At 37.9% G+C, this 24,418-nt stretch overlaps 1 protein-coding gene across 1 annotated transcript; it reads left to right on the plus strand.

Annotated features, from left to right (window-relative positions):
* Positions 1 to 1,088: 1,088 nt before the first annotated feature.
* On the plus strand, positions 1,089 to 21,229 carry ajm1 (apical junction component 1 homolog). Its single transcript, XM_059357368.1, has 2 exons — positions 1,089 to 1,195; positions 15,859 to 21,229. Exon 2 carries the CDS (start codon positions 15,913 to 15,915, stop codon positions 19,189 to 19,191), a length of 3,279 nt encoding a protein of 1,092 aa, XP_059213351.1. The 5' UTR covers positions 1,089 to 1,195; positions 15,859 to 15,912; the 3' UTR covers positions 19,192 to 21,229.
* The last annotated feature ends 3,189 nt before the right edge of the window (positions 21,230 to 24,418 follow it).

Here is a 24,418-nt window from a genome sequence, read left to right on the forward strand (position 1 = left end):
ACGACAATGACATTTCTAATTTTTGTGCACAATTACTTTTTTTTAATTTTGAAAGTGCAGTACAGTAAAAATGATCTTTATATTTCGCTTTTATTGCACAATTCAACTATAATACAATGTATACGGTACAGGCCAAAAGTTTGGACACACCTTCTCATTCAATGTTTTTCCTTTATTTTCATGACTATTGACATTGTAAATTCATCAAAACTATTAATGAACACATATGGAATTATGTACTTAACAAAAAAGTGTGAAATAACTGAAAACATGTCTTATATTCTAGTAAGCAAAGGGTGGTTACTTTGAGGAATCTAAAATACAAGACATGTTTTCAGTTATTTCACACTTTTTTTGTTAAGTACATAATTCCATATGTGTTCATTCATAGTTTTGATGCCTTCAGTGAGAATCTACAATGTAAATAGTCATGAAAATAAAGAAAACGCATTGAATGAGAAGGTGTGTCCAAACTTTTGGCCTGTACTGTACATTATGGGTTCCTTTTGTGTACAATGAGATATTGTTTGAACAAAAAATAGGTAAGAATTGTTGCTCTCAATACTGGGGTAAGACGCCCCTGAAATCATTTAAAATGTTTGTGCTATTTCAACAAAATTGACCACTCTTCCAATTTGTTTCTCGCAACAGTGTGTTGGTTTATGCATCATCATCCTGCTGTAAAACTCATACAAATATGTAAAGTCATTTAAGGGGCGCTTTCCCCCCCCATCCCCATCCTATAATCCTGATGGTGGCGCTGAGGGCAAGGTCACAGAGTGGTACCAACATGTAGAGCTGATAGGAGAATGAATGTCTTGTGGAAATATGTTCGTCACACGCAAATAGAGGGAAGACTGAGACAATCAGTATCCTTGGGGGAGGTGTTCTGTTCTGTCAGCGTGCATGGATGTGCTGCAGGCGTGATGGAGAGAGAGAGAGAGAGAGAGAGAGAGAGAGAGAGAGAGAGAGAGAGAGAGTTGTGGCTAAGGCCACGTAGATGTGGATGGTGCAGCGGGGTTGCGCAGAAATCAACCAACGATGTAACGTAAGGGGGGAGGAGAGCCTGACCAATAAGGCGGATATTGCAGTTTCACCTTTTGCACATGTCCGATGTCGTCATTGGGAAACCACTATCGCATTGTCTCGTAAAGGAAGCATCCCTGACAGAGGATGGAGCATCCGGACTGCTGCGGTAAGACACGAGGCTTTTGCTTTTTTCTCTAGCGTGCACTGGTTCCGGAGATTAGCCTGCAGATCAGACCCGATGATGCATTTCACCTCCGCTGACTGCAGCCCAATGCATTCCTGCTGAATTTCCCTTCACTGCGATGATCGTACAGATTGCACACGACATTGATTGTGCATTTAATTTTCGCATGTCGTTGTGTTTCTGACTGCATGTAATGAGCACAGAGGAATGCAGTGGGTTAGTCCGGTGCAGCCTTTTTTCTCCTTTCGGCTCATGTTGGACATTAGTGTCCCCATCCTCGAGCACTGACATCATCCTCATGGAGACTGTGTGTCGAGGCAGCAGCTCTCCATGCAGCAGCAGCAGCAGCAGCCAGGGTGGACTACGCAGTGTGTGTGTGTGTGTGCTAGCTCAGCGTCAATGCGACGTTTGATCGGACTTGATGCATTGCTCTGCGACTCAAGTTCATTTCATTTGGAGGAAGACAGGCCCTCAGCACGCCACTGTTGCAGTATTATAGAGGCTGCATCGCTTGTTCTCGTTTAGTCTTGTGAAGAGCGCCAGATGTGGTGATTTGTACTGAGGCCACAGTGTGCAGACCTGCTGCAGACACACACACACACTCACACACTGTAGGCCTGCCCAGCTACAGCAGGGAAATCACAATTCCAACAACTGAATACAAACCTTGCATTCATTTACATTTAATCTTATAACTTTGCAACAATATAAATGGCCTCCTAAATGTGTGTGCCCATAGGCTGGATGACAATTAGGCTATCATCTTTAATTATGGATGACTTGGCCCATTAATGGACAAATCACTGAGCTATACTGTACCACAAACTACTGACAAATGATGAGCACATAACAACCCAAGTGTTCAGTTTATAAAGATATGAAATATACAAAAGCAGCAAAGCATCCCACATTAGCTGAACCACATGTTTGGATTATTTAGTCCAAAAGTATTTGTTTAGTACTGTATCCCCAGTTGGTTTTAAGTTAAGCTTTGCATCTTTGTAATATTCATTCAGTACAGTGAGACCAATAGAGAGCCTGCAGCACCCAGGTGGCCAAATATGGGTATGTCTCTGAAGACAGATAGTGATGGAGTGAGGAAACTGCAGCAGAAACCCAACAATTAACCAAAAGGCTACAAACATTATGGTGATTCTTTCAACGTAACTTCTGTTTCTACACTTAATTTCTTCTTCACAAGTTGTTGAGGTTTTGAAAGTCAAAATATGTGAACGTGAAGGCAAAATTCATCTCAAAGCTCCATAATGACTTGCTGAAAGCAATGCAGTGGTGGGACAGGAAGTCAGGCCTAATCAGGTGGTGATAAATGTGAAGAACAGCATTATGGTAGAACCTTAGAACCCTCTTTTATATTTCACATACAAGCAAGTATGAACAAAATGAAATGCTGCTTGGAACACATATTTCACATATTTGCTTTGCTACATGCTGTTAGCATGCTACAGGCTGTTCTCATTCACTGTTTGAAGGTATACCTACAACAAAACAATGCATTGACATTTGTAGGAATCTACGTGTTTAAAACAGCAACTATTTCCTAACATTAAATAGAGTGGTCATATTTCAAAGGATATCATACAAACTATTGTGCGTACTACTATTACTAACCAAGTACAGCTGAGGACAATGGGAATGACCTTTTCAGATATTGTATTACCGTTTTTCAGATATTGGTCATAAACAGAAGTACACTGCAAAAAAGCCAACTTGTATTTTTTGGCCTGAAACAATGATTTAAGTTGGTAAAACTTGGAAATATAAATTATTGATATTTAGGACAATAATGTAAGTTAGCACAACAAAGCAAGCCAGTTTTCTGCTCAAAAACAAGTTGGTGAGTTGTTGTTACTTATATCTTTAAGTTGGGGTTCAAAATAAGGGGCAGTAGTTCTGCTAACTCTTATTTATTTGTTGTGAAATTCGGGAAGCCAACTTTCCAAGTTGGCACTGCACTTGAAGTCTCATTGTGGCTGTTGTTGCTGCCTCCAGCTGGAGTCCACACAAAAATGACAAAAATCAGAATTCAGAGTTGAGCAAACTCAAAAGCAAAACTTAAAATATTTAGTTTAATTGTCCAACAAAAAATTTTATCGAAGTTTGTTGCCTTGAAATTTTGAGTTCATCCAGCTTTTCTTTTTTTGCAGTGTAGGCTAGTTCAAGTCAGAGCATCACCAACTTCATTAGATTTAGCCTGAGGAGAGAAAGAAAGAACCAGATTTCAGAGCAATCCATCCAATAGTTGTTGAGACATTTAAATCTCAACTAATGTGATGGATCGACCAACCAACTACAGTCACTAGTGCCTAGCTGTGGCTTGGTTGCATGATATTTAAATGTTTTCAAAGTGGCAGCCACCCATAATTCACTGCTGCGGAGATAGATAAAACCAAAGAAGAGCCACTCTGCTATCTTGTTCTGAGTGCTGTGTTGTCTTTGATCATTCAACATTTTGGATGTTTACAGGGAATATTGAGTAACCTGCATGGTATTTTTATCTCTGTTGACTTAATTTGAACCTTTTAAGGTTTCTGATTAGTCTGCCGTCTGCTCAGATGTGTCTTTGAATCTTCCACTCAACGCCTTTCTCAGTAATTTCCGTCGTCATTTGAGGAGCTGGGGATTATAGCTGTCTTCACACTGCTGTAGAGTTTGGCTTCTTTGGCTTATTAACATTGGGTGGATGGTGGATAAACCATTATTAATGGATAATGAGAGCATGATGCGTTTTCTCTATTTTTCTCAGACTATACCAACTTATAAATGGTACCATTATTTTACCATTATGTTGTTTCTACAGGCATATCCCTGTTGACACACATTTAAGCTTCTCAAAAGCAGGTTGAGGGCTTAGCAGTGTAAATACTGAATGAAATCAGCCATTTGCTGACTTTAGTTGCAGGTGAATTGGATTTCTACCAGAGCACCTGTTGCCACCCACAAAAACAAAAACAAATTGTTTCTGTAGTTAGTTTTCTAGAGTAGCTTGCCAATGTATGTTGGAGTTTACATACAAATGCATGATGATATGACCTGGAACATAAAAATCGTGGTTGGGTGTGGGGAAAGAATATCTCATTAGCCAGTCCAGTATCCCTGAAAATGATCTTCATAGAGGGTTCAGGTCCATGTAGCCCCCTTTTGCCCCACATTGGGGTGGTAGATGAGCTTCTAGCACATCTTTCAACGTACATGCGGGAAAACCAGAGATATTCTGTCACAATCCTCCCACAATTCATTACTATTTCTATTAAATCGTAATCACAATCTTGCCCTTACTTTAACCCACTGAAGCCTAAAAGGCCTGTAAAACCTCTGGGCGATTTTAAAATAAGCCCCTAAAACCTGAAGTTTTTCTGGAAATTCAACAGAAGTGTCAACGCTTCTACTAAATAATAGATTTTTTTTTAGAAATTAAATTCAAAAAGTATTTGAGAGCTTATACAAATACTACAAAACGACGTATCTGCTTTCCAGGCTTCAATGGGTTAATCAAGTGTTGTATCTGCCCGACCTTAACTGTTTCATAACCAAGTTTATTTGTGCAGATATAGTTTAAAATGTGCTCTGCTTGGCGATAAAGTTACATTAAAGTTACAATTTGTGAGAGAGATAGTGACTTAGGCAGGAGATATATTTGTTTACTACATGATTTGAGCCTGTGATGACATGAGCATTGGTTGTGTATGTTGCAAGAAATGGACGTCACCCATGATGTCAATTTTCCTTCTGTGGTCTTAGAATTAACAATATAGTAACATCATGGAGTTTTTTCATGTTTATTATTTACATCCTTCAAATCTGGTAGTTCTATAAAGTGTGACTTCTTCATTGTGCCCTCTGGTGAAAACCTCCAGTAAAACACGTTGGAAAACCACAAGTATGTGAACAACTCTGTTCACAATGCAGTTGATTCATCTCCAGCCTTACAAGACTATTAAAAAGTAAAATACCTCTGTTCCTGTTTGGGAGCATTTAGTTGTGATGATAAAGGTGATCCAGCCAACATAAACTGTTTTTTCTGGCAGTGGCATCAGTAAAAAATAAATCAGGTTTCATCAATTCATGTTTTTAATGCACAGGCTTATTGGGGCTCCGCTGGGAACATCTTTGCCTCCTGGAGCGCCGATGGTCCTCAATTATTTGTCTCAAACCTAGCTAAACCATGTCATATGGTCTTACTTCAGTACAATTTAGTAAGAAATTCAAGAATCAACACCAGGCAAGGTAGTAGCAGGCTTGAAAAATGTCTAATTGACAGACATGGTCTGAAGTGAAAGGCCCTTATGGAAATATTCAGACGAATGCATGCCACAGGTTCTTCTGGCTTCACACAAAAACAACTTTGTCTTCAAAGTTTTCACCTTTTGCACATGTCTGATGTGGGAAAGTCTTCAATGACGACAACTCATTCAAATCTTTAGTCTTCAAATTATTTAGCGACAAAATGGTGGCTAATGGATTCGAAAAATTGCTTTACAAGTGCAGTCCAGAGAATAGTTTTAGAGAATTGTATAGAGCTTTGGATTTGCACGATGTAAATGAAAACGATCAACAATAAACAAAATAAACATGTTGACAGTTAAGGAGATTACTTTAGTCTGAGAGGTACCGCCTTTGTATAAAGTATGTAAGGACCTCACATTCAGCATGATAAAGATCCATCCATAGAACCATAACTTTATCATAATTCCGTTGTTTTGCCCAGATATGACATGAAACACACTACAACTGACTCAGGTGGATAATTATGATCACCATTAGATGCTTACTCGTAATATATTAGTTACAGAAGTACTCATGAAAAAATATTTCAAATTTAAATATGTGCAGTGAGCTTAGATAGAGCTCGAGGTTCAGCCACATGCACAGGTCTATGGTGCTACTGACTGAATGTAATCTGCAGCCAAGAGCATGTCATGGAGCAGGAAACAGCGTTTATAGAGCTGAGAGTGGAGTTAGGAGCACTCATGAGCCAAATGCAAACAGATGGAGAGTATGCAAACCTGTGTATCACTGATGAGAGGTGTTTCTGCTTCGAAATAATGAGAAACCCCTACTTTCTTGTGGACTTTAGAAAATATAATGTGTTCCTGTATAAAAAAAACTGGATAGTGGCTGTATAAAGGCCATCACAAAGGCCAAACAACCAGCCAAGAATGTCAGCTGGGTTTTATTTATCCAGGACACTGAGATTTTTCTCTACACTTTAATATAATTGAAGTAAATGCAGTTTTGTTTGGGCTGCTCACGACATTGAAGTGAACATTTTGAAGTCTTTGGTTGTTTTAGCTACTCACGTGTATCTTGATCATGTCATTGAGGAAATTAAAGGGCAAAGCTGGATTACCAGCTGCCCCCCGAGGCCCCAGAGCCCCGTATGCCCACTGTGAGGTGACTTGTCATCATCTGAATAATTGTATATTATTTTGGAAATGTGAAACCTTCAAACACAGAAATGATAAGGACCCTTAATGTAGACATGCAGGCCCTATGTTGAGCTAGTCTTGGGGCATTTTGTTGGAGGCAGGCTGTCAAAAAAAAGAAAACCAGGGCAATAATATCTTCAAGACAGTCACTGTTAGACAAAAGAGACAAAATGTATTATGGAGCCCATTCTCATGAGCTTGGGTTGTGGTGGTTGAGTTTCACTGGCACTTCAGAAGACTCTGCTGGCTCAATGTTGAAGGGATCTGAACAAGATAATTTCATATCCTCTCGGGCTTGAAAGGCCCAATTATTTGACCCTCGGCTAACAGCTTCTTTATCTGCAGCGCTAAGGGTGACAGAACACTAACAAAGCATAGCTCACTGACCGAATTATGATGGAGCTTGCTATCCATTCCTAGCATGTTTCAAAGTGTGACTGCATTTCTTTTGGACACAGGATGTATAGATAGTTGCCTGACTCACCATGCCAGCTGTATGAGCAGGACAGTGGGAGAATGGCAAATGACCTAATTTGTGAGAGGAGCAACATAGTGGAAGACGTGGTCTTTCTTTCCCTCACACTGACCTCATCATATTAATACAGCTTTCAGAAAGTCTTCCATTTTCTTCTTGGTACACCTCCTTGTAAGTCTTACGGTATATATATATATATATATATATATATATATATATATATATATATATATATATATATATATATATATATATATATATATACACTACTGGTCAAAAGTTTTAGAACACACCAACTTTTCCAGAATTTAATTGAAAATGATGCAGTTTAATGTCTCAGTGTACTCTGAAATTAATGCACATTTGCAACATTTAAAATTCTTTATTGAGCATGATAGTGTTTTGAAAGTAAAAAAAACCGATTCAAAATCACATTTTATGTTGGACTAAAGGACTAAAAGAAGACACAAAATTACCAAAAAAAGACACAAAATGACATAAAAAAGATACCAAAAGACACAAAATGACTTAAAAAAGACACAAAATGACCAAAAAAGACACAAAAAGACACAAACTGACCAAAAAAGACACAAAAAGACACAAAATGACTTACAAAGACATGAAAAGAATTCAAAAATGGACAAAATAGCCCAAGACTCCATAGAGTTAAGTTGTTAACCCATTTGTTGTTCCCTGAAAAAGGCCTACTTGTATAATTCTGAAATGTACATTATCTTTCAGTTTTGGTTAACCTACCCGTTTAGCATCTAGTAAGTTAGCTAGTTAGCTTGCTAATTCCACCATGCTTTCATGCTACAGAAAATTAGCTGAACAACGTTGTTATTCATCTGGCAGTAGCAATGTGCTTTTCTGGGCTGTACAAGAGTTTTGATGAAACGTTGTAAATATTTGACTCATGTATCGGCTGGCTAGTTAGCCTAGCTAAATAGTTTGTTAATTCCACCACACTCTTATGCAACATCGAAGACTCACCACCTCACTCTACGCTAGGAGGATGTGACTTGAGGACAAAGAATATACACTTTACATCTACACTATATGGACTATACTGTATGTGCATAATAGTACCATAGTGCACATGTGTTATATTTCAAATGTATGTATGCATTTAATTAATGCAAAGCTCTTTCGAATACTAGTTTCCATTATATTTAGTTGAATAGAGATCTGTGCTGTTTGTCTCATATTATTCATCAGATATTCATCAGAACGTCAGATGTTCAGCACCACCCATATCTGATCCCATCCCATCCCATGCTCTGCAGAAGCATTTATTGGCTTTTTTTACTGGCTTTTTAGTGACATATTGGCACTATGGGCTTGCCCCAGTTGATGCACTGCTGCATGTCTTACATTGTCTGGTTTGCAAACATTTTCTTGCAAAATGTAGATAAATATATTTATTCAGTGCAATGTTAAAGGGCAACAATCTTGCTTTAATGTGCGTATTGTCAAAAAAGAAAGCATAAATAAATGCTTCAGGTCACAGTCACGCCCATGAGATGCAGCTGAGCTGTGAGCCTGCACGGAGCTGCTGCAGACAGCCGCATGGATGGAAATGAGAATATGTCTGCTGCAGGAGACATGCTAGTGAAAGACACATCTGATATGCTTACACGTGAGACACAATGTGAGTCTCTATGTTTTGGATACACAGTTTATTATAGACTTATTTGTTATAAAGAGACCCAGATTTGTGTCCCATGTGAAAACAAAAGTCTGACAATGTTATTTGAAGTAACATCACTCAATGTCCATGCGTAATGTTTCAAAGTGACCAACATAACTTCCAGTATACCTCACAAGGACGTTATTTGGTAATGCTTTTATATTAAGGTCCTTGTAATAACCATTAATTAACAAGTAATAAGGCCCTTGTAAGCCCTAACAAGATGCTTATTAACATTATTGTGTGTTTATAAGCTTATATAAGTGTTAATAATGGCATTACAAACGCCCATGACCCACCCATTATGTCTTTGCCATGCCTTTATTAATCTTATTTTGTTTGCTTATTGATATTAAAATATACTTTATTGCTCATCTATTATAAGTTAACTATAAGTGAACTATGCTTTTTGCAACTACCGGATCTAAAGCGAGAACAATGCCTTATTACTTGTTAATTAATGGTTATTAAGGACCTTATTATAAAGCGTTACCCGTTATTTTGCCCTAATCTTTTAGAAGTTGTTTTGTAGCATATTTGTAAGAAAACTTGGGCCTTGTTTCCAGTGAGCGCCCATTGAATAGGCTGATATTAACCTTCTCCACCAACCTTGCCCCTACTCACCCATTCTTATGTGAATGATAACCACTGATAACGTCCATTCGTCCATTGTTGAGACACAGTGCAGTCAACTACATACAAAATACCAACCAATGCATCATAAAAACACTGACCATAAGTAACACTACATATATTAGTATGTGAAGGCAGAATGCATAAATGCTGAGAGGTATCAGCCTATCACAGCCCATCCTAAAATACAATAAGATGTTATTTTAACCCTTTCAGCCCAATGGATTAAAAAAAGGATATTCTCTTTATTTCCAGTCATGGAATAGACAGAAAAAAATGCCTGTAAGTCCACAACACAGTAAATAAATGTATATGAATGAGGGATATAAGAACCATGGTGGACATCCTGAGCCTCAAGGCCTTTTCACACTGGAGACTACACGAAAAGAAACAAAATGAAAATGCATAGTATTAGTCTAACATAATATTCACATTCCCTTCATTACACCAAAAATTCAAGTTTCACACTGTCGCACAGTCACAAAGTTTATTATTGTTATTACTGTAATAAACCCACAATATAGGTGATACACTGAGATGGGCTAGCTGTTTGCAGTACTGTGTAATGTTACAATGTGGTTGCATTTCCTCTGGTTTGTGTCACAGAAGGTTATTGCAGTGAGATTTTTTCTTATCATTCATGACTGAACAGAGTCTAAAATGTTTAAAATGTGACAGAAAAACCTCTTGATCACATCTGTCTGGGTTAAAGATCATTATTAGCAGTTATTAAAACTGTATTTTTGTCGTTTTTCTTTATTTACCATGCAGATTATCGAACCAACTCGTGTATATATTAATCACATGAATAGAAAATACACTAATGAAATGGACATCTTCACAATGTACTGGCTTGCTGCCATTTCTATCTTTCTACTCTAATCAGTATTGATTCGGGGGGCTGTGTTGGCACTGTGCTGTCCACCAAAAAGCTCCGAGGGGCTCCTTCTGCAGTGCTGAAAACTAGGGCTGGTACTGCTTTCTACCCGGCTGATGCAGCTTCTATGCTGGTCACTGGAGTCCCTGCACACTGTCACTGTGCTGTAGAGCAAGCTGGCACTGACCCACCAATATATTTACTGAATTATGACATTGATATTGGAGAAAATCTATCGATGGTATGAGCAAAGTAATTATTTTATTGTTTTAAGCAAAGTAATAGCAAAGTAGAGAGTGAGACTCACCCCTTCAAATACAAAATGGTGCCATATTTTTGCAGTTTCAGTTTTAAGATAAGATAAAATAAGATAAGAAATACTTTATTCATCCCAGCAGAGAAATTTAGGTGTTCCAGCAGCCAACATACACACAACACAACACAACACAACACAACACAACACAACACAACACAACACAACACAACACATGTATACATACATATTCCACCTATACAGAACATGAGCCCACAATACATAGCCTAGTATAGAGGAAGTGGAATGGATGGTCCATGTGCATTAGTAGCTGTTACTCATAGATAACAGTTACAGCAAGTGTGCAAATATACAGGTGTGTAAATACATAAACATGTGTGCAAATATACATGTGCAAAAATACAGTTTGGTAAATACAGTATAAGCAGCTAAGCTAAAATTTAAATAAATATTAAAAAAAAAAAAAAAATCTTCCCCCTCCGACCTCTACTGACCTCATCCATGGTGCTCTGCAGTGACTTAGTCTGTTTACAAACAGTCATAATATTATGAAAATGACATTGTTTGACATTGTTCACTACGTAATGCAAACTGGATCTAGCTCTGTGACACCATCAGCACAGGTTGCTGATGAGGGTTTGCTAGAATGTGTCATAATAAGTTGCTTCTCAAACCAGACCCATGCCCTCATGTGTTTGTGTACCTGGTTGTTTCATTTGGAGGCTTTGTCCCTTACTCATATTTGAGGAAGGCTGGTGCAAACAAGACAGAATGCACAGTATTGGACTGCTCGCTTTGAACTGGATCCATTTCCAAATAGATGCAGTTCACCATCCTTGAACACCACACATATGTCCTGATAGTATTTACAGCATGGGTCTCAAACTCGCGGCCCGCGGGCCAATTGCGGCCCTTGTGACGATATTTTGTGGCCCCCACCTTGATATGAAAGTTTAATAAGAGTTTTATATGAATGGCACTTTACCGTGTTGTGTGTGTCCCCTTAATTACCTTTTTTGGTAATTTTATGTCTTTTTTTTAATAATTTTGTGTCTTTTTTGGTTAATTTTGTGTCTTTTTTAAAATAATTTTGTGTCTAAGTAATGTTGTGTCTTTTTTGTCATTTTATGTCTTTGTTTTTAAAGTAATTTAGATTTTTTTTCAGTCATTTTGGTGCCTTTTTTGAAATTTTGTGTCTTTTTTTGGTCATTTTGTGTCTTCTTTTTATTATTTTTGTGTCTTTTTGTAAGTAATTTAGCTTTTTCTGTCATTTTGTGTTTTTATTTTAGTAATTTTGTGTCTTTTTGATACTGCCTCCAGCGGCCCCCAGGTAATTTGAGTTTGAGACCCCTGATTTACAGTCAGGTGTACTGGAGTGAGACTTTTTGTGAACATTAAATATGAATATGACCTTTACTGAACTGTTACTGCATTCTTTTAAAAGGACATGTACAAATGTGCCGTCGGCTGTAGTTGCCACAGGATTTTGGGAAGACAAAAGTCATGTCAACACAATAATCATCCTCCATCTGCTCTGGTCGGAGCGTCTGCTCGACCATTTGCTCCATCTGGGTCAGTTGTTCTCCTGCGGGGGTCTCACACAGGTTGCACCAGTTGGTATATTCATTATTATGTAAGCAGTTGTTTAATTCCTGTGACTTTGTTATTCTACACTTGAGGATTTCCTGCATCCATTTTGCAAACATTTCTGTGCATACAGATCATGATTTAATGAGTAAAAGTATGTTTGTTGAGTAAACATCTTGAAATGTCATTACTTTAATAAAGAGGTTTTTTAGTTTCTACTCTGATGTGGCTGATTTTAGACAAATTCCACCACTCAACTGCATCCTTTAAGACGGAACTAAAACAAGTATATATAGCTTAAGATGTTTTTGCTTTAGCCCAAATGTAAAAAAGAGAAATATGAGACCTACTGTCATCCAAAGAATGAGTCGTCTCGACATGACTATCAGTCAACAACAACAACAGCAGTCATAGAATGGAGAAGAATGTCACATGGACTAAGATCCTTGTTCAGACTGCCAGGCCCATAATTTCTTTCACAACCTGGATCCAGACCACATTTGGAGGTTATTTCTTTTCCAACAGATGCTTTTCAGTCCAGGCACTCTGTCCTGCCCAGTGAACAACCATTCAGTGGTGATATTAAATCCCAGTTACTCTTGGGTCACACAATCAATTTAATGATGAGACACAGCTCCAAAATGGATTTCCAAGTCAAAAACCGTAACTGATATCCATCAAAATTTCACTGGTAGCCAGTTTGGATTTGGGGCTCTAAAAATATTTCTCTTACTTACGTTACGGTCATGAGAGCTACTTTTGTTTTTTAACTGTCATTGATGACAAATCCAGTGGGAAACAAACTCATGCTTACAGATTTGCTGAAGATTACCCAACTAACTATCAATCCACGTCCATTCTGTAAAGTGGAAGTTGGGAACCTCACATACACATTTAATAAAATAAATCTGTTAGCAGTAGTATTGGGCGGCTGGAGAACACAAAACTGTGTTCCAGCCTTACACATTTCTGACCAGCCACAACTTTTCATTTAGCCTATACTGTATATTTTTTTAAAACTGGGCTCTCAGTTATGCCGGAAGGCATTTTTTTATGGTTGACAGCTGTCACCTTATGCCACCCAGTAGATCTGTCCCTGCAAAAGTGAATTTTGTATTAACAATCTGAACCTGTAAAGTAACTAGTGCCTAAAGTTATAAAAATGAAGTTGAGGATAAAGTATGAAAACTAATTTTATACTTTCTTTATGCTTGAAAGCAGCATAAAATAGAAATACTCTTAAATATCTTAAAAATCTTAAATACACCTTAAATTGTACCTGTACATTTAGTACTCGAAAAAAAAAGTACTTAGTTACATTCCACCACTGCCTTTAAAACACATTTGCCTGTTTGATCCTGTATTAATAACTAGTGAAAATAATGATTGCAGATAATGTATTAACTTCCAGGTGACTCCTGAAGAACAAACAAAAATTATAATAATATGTTTTTAGATTAGAGTTGACATTAGCGTCCCAATCACAGTGCTATCATAGTGCTACAACTATAGCATTCTGTTTATTTAACACTTCCTGGTTTAGTGTGACATTGACATGACAACACAAATTACATTTGAGGACATTTTTGATTACTTTGCAATGTCTCTCGGGGTGAATGGATCGACGACCCCCAACTAATCTTACAAAAGAGGCTTATCAATGCTGGAAATGTATTAATACAAACATGGAGAACCAGGTATTTATGAAGTCTGATGTCCAGCCTGTCATGCCGGGATGGAAGGACGACCTGAATTAGTGGCCTGAGATAACGTACATGAGCATATTTAGCTACTAGTTGACTCCATTGATAACATTGCATCGTTGCAAAACGTATATCAGTAAAGTAAAGGCTCACCTTAAAAAATACAATGTTTTTATAGAATCCCAGACTCACTGATGCAACCACCTCACTCTCAAAAACACTGTCTATAGGGCTAATAGTGATCAAAAGTTCTTCTGGTTATGATAGGCTTTGCACTACTTGATGTTTGATGTTTAATGTGGGCCTGTAAAGCCCATTGGTATATTGACATTGTGCTGCAAAAATAAAGTTCACTTAATACGTTTCTGTATTGCGAGACAAAGACATACAGAAAACGTCAACACTTCTAAATGTTTCACTCCATAACAAAGTCACTGTATTGCTTATTGTCAGAATAGTTAGTGCTTCGTGCCTTAATACAAATTTAGACTCATGTATTTATATTTGGCAACACTTCTGATGCCACTGAAGATATCATCAACAAAGCATGAAGTCAAAACACATTGGAGTACCTTATTTTAGCCTTCAAATGGATGTACAGTTACAGAGAAAGACATTAGGAAAATTCAAGAGGGATCTAAGAATAGTTTGTATAATACTTTAAAAATGCCTTTTATCTTTAGTAACCCCAGGAGTATTCAGTGGTAGTGAGGAAGCTGTGAAGCTATGAATGCCTTTTGTCAGCACTACGATTACAATTACATATACTCCATTCATACCTAGGCAAACTATGTGATATATTTCTCCAATAATGTGTAAGTCCTTGACTGTTGCACAGAACAGATCACACCACTGATTATTGGCTGCGCGACAGAAAAATTGCTATGTTGCAAGATTGTGTGGAAATTCACAGTTTTTTTTTTTGCAGTATCAGGAACACTGAATTAAAAATGTTCAACTGGTTTATAAGCCAATCACTGGACAAATTGTATCACTAGGTCTCCCACTTGACTCAGCAGCCACTCCCGAGTGAAACATAATGAGACTGAGAGATCCCAGCGATGAAAATGTAGCAACTACAGTCTACTTGGTTTTCGTGAATGCATCTTTCTAAACTGGTTAAGGAGCTGCCAACAAACACTAAAAAAGAAAATGAAAGACAAGTGAAATGGTACCACAATCAGCAGAACAACCAACATGTATGTTGGTTGCATTGTATGTTTTTCGCATCACCTCTTTTGTGGGCTTCAAATCCAAAATGTTGCCATATTAACGATGTTTGGATTTTCTATTAAACAGGCTCCGCCTTGACTGGTCTCCACAGTAAATTGTGTGCAGCCTGTCAGACACTTGTGGCTCTGTTAGTCCATATATAAACAATCATGAAACATTGTTAATCATATTACTTTACTAATGCAATACAATTTTGCTAAGGTTGCTTATTTAGGCTAACTTTTAATTTCCCAGAATATGTCATACTGACAAATGCCTGTTCATCCAGGTTGCATAAAATCAAAGTGGTTTAAGCTCATCCACTGGACCAGCAAAAGCAGAAATTGACCCAAATCTTTTGAAGACGGAGTAAAGAACTAATATTCAGTTGAAATCACAGATGTTACTGAATGATTTAGCTCTTTGTGATATTTATTCTGATTCCCTAGAAAGCTTTTCTACCACTGCTTCGCCAACCCAATCCCCAACATTAATTCCATTGCATAAACCTTCTAGGATGTTCCTACATGAACAATGATTGCATGCAGATAATTCCTGCAATACTAAGTTGCAACAATCCTCTTTTAGTGAAATGTTTTCATACTGTAATAAATAAGAAACACATTTTTAATTTTGTTTAACATTTCTACCAAAGATTAGTATCTAGTGGATAGTTGGTGGCAGTGATTTGTATTGACTGGATTAATGTCACTAACCACAAACTCAATTCTTTGTTTATCTCTCCAGGCAACATCAACTTTAAAGCAACTTGATGGAGAAAACTAGAGGAGTCCCTTTAAGATGACACGCACAGACCCTCCTGACATACTGGTATCAACTGTGCATCGAGATATTAAAGTGTTCCCCATTTCTTCACACTATAAATCCTTGCAACCCTCCAAACAATGTGATTCTATAAATTACAGCACACTGGAGGACAGTAATAGCAAAGTCAATAAGAGGCACTGCCGTACCTTTGACTATAAGTCATTGGAATACCCCAAATCACACAAATACTCAATGGAGTCCCCCTACAGGAAGGCTGACAGGCATGCAGCCAACCCAGATGTTGCCTGGAACGCCTTGGGCCGCCAGCAGAGATACCGCTTTTCTGCTCCAGACATTTTCAGCCATAGGTTAACTCCTCAACCAGTGGCTGCAGATATTACCAGTGAAGTTGTTGTCCCTGAGCAAAAAAGAAGGACCAGGTCAAAAAGTGCCCCTCGGGTCCAAACCAGTCTCACCCCTCTGTCTTTTGAAGGGTCCTCATCTTCGGGGAGAAAAGGCAGGGAATCCCAAAGGGCTTCAAGAGACTCTCACTGGAGGCCAGAAGTTTCACCGCGTAGGGAGTCCTCCCATGCAGCAACTAGGGCTTATTTGCATGACGTCCATCCTAGTAAGTTGCAGCCACAAATGACCGATAGCAGTAGATACTCACCTCATTATGCTGCAGATAGTGCTGAGGATGGAGGGCTGGATAAACCAGCAACTAGTCCTCATGTCAGGTGTCGGGTCGACATCAAACCTGATGATGCAGCATTACATCATTCAGCACGGAAACAGGCCACACCTCAAATGGACATACCCTGGCAGAGGCACCACAGTGGAGGGAGTAGGAGTCTGACTGTGCCACGCCATTTCTCCTACTCAAGAACACCAACTCCCACTGATTCATTAGGTACAGAGGGTAGGCAAGCTTATCAATATTCCCGCAGCATGCCAAATAGTTACATACAACCCATGGAGATTCCCTTGCAAAGAATGCCTTCATCAGGTGATTATTATGGTAGGGAACGCAGAGCTCATTCCAGCCCTAATGTGCCAACCAAGTTCTTTTATGCAGACGACCCAGGGAGATATGTTACTACTGCTCCTCCTCAACCAAGTTCTTGCTATCATGATGAACGATACACCCCAGGACAAACATATACTCCAAAAGTGCAATATGTGCAAGATCCAAGGACTCGAATGGTGCATGCTGTAGCTACAAGACCCTATTATCCTGAGATTGAGCCCTATCCATACTCTGTGCAGACAGGGTATCCCAAACCCTATGCAGCAAATGAACCAGGGCCATATATCATACAGACACCTCCAACAAGAATATTTTACGGGGATGATCCAAGGTCTTATCAAATCCAGACTGCTCCACCAAGATTTTATTATTCCAGCGACATGTATGCAATGGCACCAGAGCATCATGTCCCAGCGAGGGCATATTACACAGAGGGTCGAAGACATGCTAGAGTCATTCAGGCACAAACAGATGACTGGTATGGCTCAGATGCATCTGGTTATTCCACCAATCCTGCCTCTTACGTATCTCAAGTCACTCCAACCAGAACCCGGCAAGAACCTGTGTTAACACCCTGGTATGCCAACCCATGTGTAGAACCTCCAAGAATTGGCACAGAATCCAAATCTTACTCAAGGTCCTGGGACAACATTCTGAACTCTCGTGTAGAGAGGGAACAACCTCTTCCTGTACAGAGGGGTCAGAGCTACGATGATCTTCTTGAGTCTCGGAAGCCTGCAGCAGCCACGGGTGACAAACCACAACCAGTGGTAGTCAATCTTTCCAGTTCACCAAGACGCTATGCAGCCTTATCAATGTCTGATAACTCACTAATTGACAAAAGCCCAACAGATACATCAAAGAGCACTACTAGTAAACTCTGGTTTGTCACTCCTGAGATTACAATCACTGATAATGACATTCGACCAGGGAAACTTAATAAAGCTGAAGGACGGTCTGCCAGTTGGGACATTCTTGACTCCAGAACCACCGATGGTCCAGAACTGTCTCAGCGTGAGTTTGAAAGCTCAACCAAAGAGAAGACACACGACAATGCCTCACTACAGCAAAGCCTTGAACAACTTGATGAGCTTCTGGCAGATCTTGTGACCGATTACAAGCCACCCAGTAGAAGGGCAAGTGAGGACATTCTTGATCAGCTAAAGAAGTTAATTGATGAGGAAGAAGCAGTATCTCTGTCCAGAAAGGGTTCAAAAGCATGTGCAGATGAACCAGCTCCTCTTGACAAGCAGCCAACCTCAATACGAATGAATCCTGATGCTTTTCGAGATATGGATGGGTCCAGTGATGCGATGAAGAGTGCAGATGAGTGTTCCCCAGATCAGAGCCCAGATGAGGATGATACCATGATGTGCTCTAACAACAAATGTCGGAGGACAGAGACCCTGTTCAATGCTTGCCTATATTTTAAATCCTGCCACAGCTGCTACACATACTACTGCTCCCGTAACTGTCGCAGGGAGGACTGGGACATTCATAAAGAAAGCTGCCTATATGGAAGAATTGGCAGCATATGCCGTCACATCATCAAACACTGCAGGGAGACTGTTGAAGTCCACAAAGCCTTCTCCCGTATTGCCAAAGTTGGCTACCTTTCTCGTGGGAGAGGAGTTCTGTTCCTTGGTTTTCCAAATCCTGCGTCATCCAGTAACTTCCTTCAGTATGGCCTGGATAGTCTACTTATGTCTCCTACATACCTGTCCCTCCGAGAGCTTGAAAGCTTCAAGGACAACCTAGGGGAGTATTGCAAGGAGCTGCAGGAAGCTGGTAAAGAGTACGACCCTAACGAATGTTTCATCTTGAATGTATCCATTGCTGTTGGTGACCAACTGCCTGAGGGGCCGTCACCAAGGAACCAAGCTCCAACTGTCAGAAAATATGCAAAGGTAGCACTGGCGTCATTCAGCCCTGAGAGAAAGGTTCACAAAAAAGAGAGTGATATGGAAACGCTGATCCTCACTCCACCGCCTGGAACAGCAGATATTGACAAACAGGGAGAGGAAGGCAGGAAGGCCAGGGAAATTTGTTTTATAAATATACAACGGGAGTTACGAATTCGTGGGGTTTTTCTACGCCATGAATACCCCCAGGTATATCAGCAACTCTGTGAGTTTGTGGAAAGTAACAGAAGGTTCACACCCACAACTATTTATCCTATTGATAAGAGGACCGGTAAACAGTTTATGTGCATGATTATGGCTGCCTCTGAGCCCAGGACGTTGGACTGGGTAGGCACCCCGCATCTTCTTGATGACATTATTTAAGTGCACCTTTTTTTGTAAATATATATGTATAGAAATACATATATATTGGTACACATATTTATATCAATCCAATTATAAACATTTGTAGATAAGTATTTTGTTATCAAAATTATATATTCATGTCTGCTTGGTCAGTATTATTCTTTTTCAGAATATTTCCTGTCAGGTGCAGAATGAGTACAGCACATTCTTTATTTTAATCTTTTTAACAAGTACATACTTTTTATCCACCACAAGTCATTTATCTGTATGCTGGTCATTTTACTGTTACAACACATTCCCTTTGGTAGGGATTACCTAAGCTAACATTATGGTACATTGAGTTTTGCAAATTATTAGCAACAACTGTATGTATGTTTTTGAAACTTGAATCTTTAAAAGAGAGTCAGTTTCTGTAACTAAGTACAACTTGACTATTTTTCATATGTGATTTTAATGCTATATCATGCAGAAAACATTATTTTCTTAGCTACATAAATACTTTCTATGCAAAGTTGCTTCATGACTTAAGTACAACATTCCTGTAGAAGGAGTTGTTTCTGTTATATATTATATTATATTATATCATATTATATTATAAACTTATATTACATTGTATTATAGTATATTATACACATCTGTGAAGAAAGTTTTGCTGAAATTGAGATAACATGTTGAAAGTTTTGGTGGCAATATAAATCATAAAAAAATAATGAAAGCTGAAAAAAGACATTTGTGCTACTTGAATCATCTATAAAAACAGGCACGAAACTGTATTGTTGCTTAAATAGCAGTACTGTACTGAAAGTTAACGCTTTTTTTTAACGCTTCCTCTTTGAGTTTATAGCGTACTTTGGAGAAATCCAAGCTAAATCCAGTAGTTGGACAACTACTGGATTTGAAAACAACCTCCACAATGAAGATTGAAATGGTGCCAGTTACCAGCCACACAGTCGGTGTTGATCTGTGAACACTGTGAATAGTGATAGTAACAAAACAAAACTTGGTTTAATACCAAGAAATCATGCAATTTCCTATAACACTGAAGTTGATGAGTTGTATTTTTAGATATTACAAATAAAAATATATTAATTAGCTGCAGGAGTTATTGTCCTTAGAACAAAGTGAGCCAGATTTGGCACAGTAGCTACATGGTACATAAATGCTTGAAGAAGACATTAGTTGTGTATTTGTGCTGCAATAGGTTTATTATGTGTGATTTATATTGTCCCTTTGGTTTTGACAAACCAGAACCTTTGTTTTGCTCATTGGTTGCATACGTTTTAGAAACATTTATCAATGCAACTTAGCCATGTTGCCTCATCTCTCAAGATACAATACATTTCTTGATTTTGTTTTTGTAGCATCCCAAATCCCAAATTTCCTGCCAGCACACTTGATGATTTAAAACTTACAGATGAGTTTTAAAAACTCAAAAGTGTAGTTGTAAAATATTGTATGCTAATATCCAAATTTAAAAAAAATAGTTCAACACCATTGTCCAATGAGTCAACGTATGTTGAAGACGTCAAGGAGCATTTGTCAATCAGTCCGAAGTAAAGGTTGAATAAGCTGTTTTTCCCCAGTCATTAATCATTGTTCTCCATTTCAACTTTTTCCCTTGTGATATCAGCTTTACTTAGAATTTGAAATAAGAAGTACAGTGAAACTTGAAGTACATATATATTTGAAAATGTGTTTCACTGAGTTACGCTTGTTTGGCTGACAGGACATGCTGTACAGATTCAGTGAAAAATTGCTGGCTGCATGTGACATGTGTTTTCTATTCTCTGATCTCATTTTAACATTACATTGATGATAGTAACTTGCTTGATGAATGAACTTGTGAAAGTGAAAACTACTATGTTGTGTAAGACAAAATAAATTAATTTTCCATTTTTGTCATTCAAGTTAAAATAACGTGTCAAAGGCAATGGAGAAGAGACCTCACTAAAATATCTAGAAAAATCCTGTAATCTTGTATTTTTTATACTTTCAACATATGTGTCTGAGTGTGTCTATTTATAAACCATATCTAATAAATGGAATGGGAACTCTGGGAGCCGCTTTTTGCTTATTCTTTAAGTTAGGTGCAACCACAATTCCTCACAAGTCCTTCCCACTTCATCAAAGGGTTAAAAACATTGTCCGGGGGATAGGAGATGTAATTTTGGAGAGCTTAGTTAGCTTGATTATATAAAATCTAAGGTTTAGATGAAAATTGAGAAACTGTTTTCCCAATAAAGGGTCAAACCTATACCAAGGTTATTATAGTTAACGAAAACTAACGAAATAACGAAAACTAGAATTGAAAAAACATTTTCCTTAACTGAAAGTCTTAACTGAGTTTTTAAGAAAACGATAACTAACTGAAACTGTATTGTGTCGTTACAAAACAAACTAAAACTAACTAAAATTATAGTGAAAATGTCCTTAGTTTTCGTTTTTGTCAACTTCTTTCATTCATAATTCAGTGTTTTGAATTTGATTTGAACATGCAACACATGGTAAATATGTTTACTGAGACTGGGATGTTTACACTAGAACCAAAATTCAAAACACTCGGAACTGTAAGAGTTAGTAACCTTATTGGGGCTGAGATGGATAAACCAAAGGAAATAAAGGAAACATTTATTGTGACCTTATTGAATCTGGCACCCAACAAAATACCCCATTACAAAAAAACTAAAACTAACACTAAAACTAATAAAAACTAAACTAAAACTAAGCATTTAAAAAAAAAAAAACTAAAACTAGAAAATTCACTCTAAAAACTAATTAAAACTAACTGAATTTGAAGACAAAAATTCACAACGAAATTAAAACTAAAACTAATGAAAAATCCAAAACTATTATAACCTTGACCTATACCCAATATATGTGTTATCATACAGTACAGTGCAAAAGTTTTAGGCAGGTGTGAAAAAAATGCTATAAAATAAGAATGCCTTAAAAGTTAGAAACATTTATAGTTTATTTTTATCAATTAACAAAATCCAAAGTGAGTGAACAGAAGGGGGGGGGGGGGGGGGGGGGGGGGGGTAGTTACAGTAATAAATATTTAATGGAAATGTAATTCATTAAGATGTTTCAGGTGTATCAGGGTTTACACTACTATGATATGCTCATTATGTCTCATAAGTGTGAAACTTTTGTTTACACGCATTTGGTCCTAAATTTTGCTAGTTTTCTTTTAGTCGAGTTTTGATAAAATGTAAAACAAAACATGATATACCACCACACCAAGACCTTTTGAACACCTTTAAAAAAATCCATGCTCTGATTTGGTTTAAAAAAACTTTCAACATTTTTGAGATTTCTGTATTTTGGTTGACTGTATGCTGAGAAACCCCTTAACCCTTTATCAGGCAAAGAACTATATTTGGTAACTTTAGATAATATTTAGAGAAAAAAGTTGCAAATTTACTAGATTAAAGTGGCAAATCTGCACGAAAACAGTCGCAGATTTACGACAAAAAAGTGGTAAAAAAACAACTTTTTTCTCCCAGATTCACCACTTTAAATCTCATAAATCTACGCATTTTTTTCTTGTAGATTTGCCACTTTAATCTCGTAAACTTTTTTTCAAAAAATATTATTTTCAGATGTTTTTTTAAACATTCTGGCTGTATGTAATATCCTCCAATATTCTCTAGGGTTGAAATTTGGAATTTGCAAGTATTTCAATGAGTGTCCTATTAAGGGTTAATTGTCAATATACCTGGAAAGCCTGTTTCATAAGGGTTTAATTATCCTAGAGGTCACAACAGGTAATGGCTACTATGGGGACAAACATCATCACACATTAATTAAATTGGGCTTATTGAATCCACACGCATATCAGCTTTCCAATGACATCCAAATGAGTGCAGTTCCCCTGTATGGAGACATTTTCAAATAACACATTATGTATGTATATATACACTACCGGTCAAAAGTTTTAGAACACCCCAATTTTTCCAGTTTTTTATTGAAATTCAAGCAGTTCAAGTCAAATGAACAGCTTGAAAGGGTACAAAGGTAAGTGGTGAACTGCCAGAGGTAAATAAAAAAAGGTAAGCTTAACCAAAACTGAAAAATAATGTACATTTCAGAATTATACAAGAAGGCCTTTTTCAGGGAACAAGAAATGGCTTAACAACTTAACTCTATGGAGTCTCGGGCTATTTTGTCCATTTTTGAATTCTTTTCATGTCTTTGTAAGTCATTTTGTGTCTTTTTTAAGTCATTTTGTGTCTTTTGATGTCTTTTTTATGTCATTTTGTGTCTTTTTTTTGTCATTTTGTGTCTTTTGGTGTCTTTTATGTCATTTTGTGTCTTTTTTTGTCATTTTGTGTCTTTTTTTGGTCATTTTGTGTCTTTTGGTGTCTTTTTAAGTCATTTTGTGTCTTTTTTAAGTCATTTTGTGTCTTTTGGTGTCTTTTATGTCATTTTGTGTCTTTTTTTTGTCATTCTGTGTCTTTTTTATGTCATTTTGTGTCTTTTTTTGGTCATTTTGTGTCTTCTTTTAGTCCTTTAGTCCAACATAAAATGTGATTTTGAATCTTTTTTTTACTTTCAAAACACTATCATGCTCAATAAAGAATTTTAAATGTTGCAAATGTGCATTCATTTCAGAGTATACTGAGACATTAAACTGCATCATTTTCAATTAAATTCTGGAAAAGTTGGTGTTCTAAAACTTTTGACCAGTAGTGTATGTGTGTGTGTGTGTGTGTGTGTGTGTGTGTGTGTGTGTGTGTGTGTGTGTGTGTGTGTGTGTGGAGGCTGAGAATCATGCTAAAACGCCCTACTCCAGGGTTAAGTATGGGGATAGGACCAGAAATAGGAAGAGACTTTCCATAGCTAATTAAAAAGTTAAAAGGGTCTGCTGAGGAGCCGTATCATTAGACCCTATGTGAACTATCAAACAGCAGATGGAGGACAGCAGTGAGCACAGCAGCCCTGGGAGTTTATCCAGAATATCAGGAACTGTGGCTGCAGGGAAACAGTGAGCAGATCTTGTTATGAAGTCACCAATTATTACTGCGGTTGGGGAGAAGAGGGGGTGGAGGTGATTGAGGATGAGGTGACGGAGCAGGCTTATGCTGTAATGAGGCAGTGGCACTGGAGTTTGGACAGGATGACCCCGCCAGCTTGGGGAAGAGATGACTACCAGAGGACCTCATTACAGCCTCTTTCAGGAGCTCACAGTGTGCAGAGGAGGTTGTTAGACAGGATGACGGACGTTGATTTGGCTGAAGAGGTG

Source organism: Centropristis striata, chromosome 19 (genome assembly GCF_030273125.1).
Source record: "Centropristis striata isolate RG_2023a ecotype Rhode Island chromosome 19, C.striata_1.0, whole genome shotgun sequence".
In the NCBI taxonomy this organism is placed as follows: Eukaryota; Metazoa; Chordata; class Actinopteri; order Perciformes; family Serranidae; genus Centropristis; species Centropristis striata.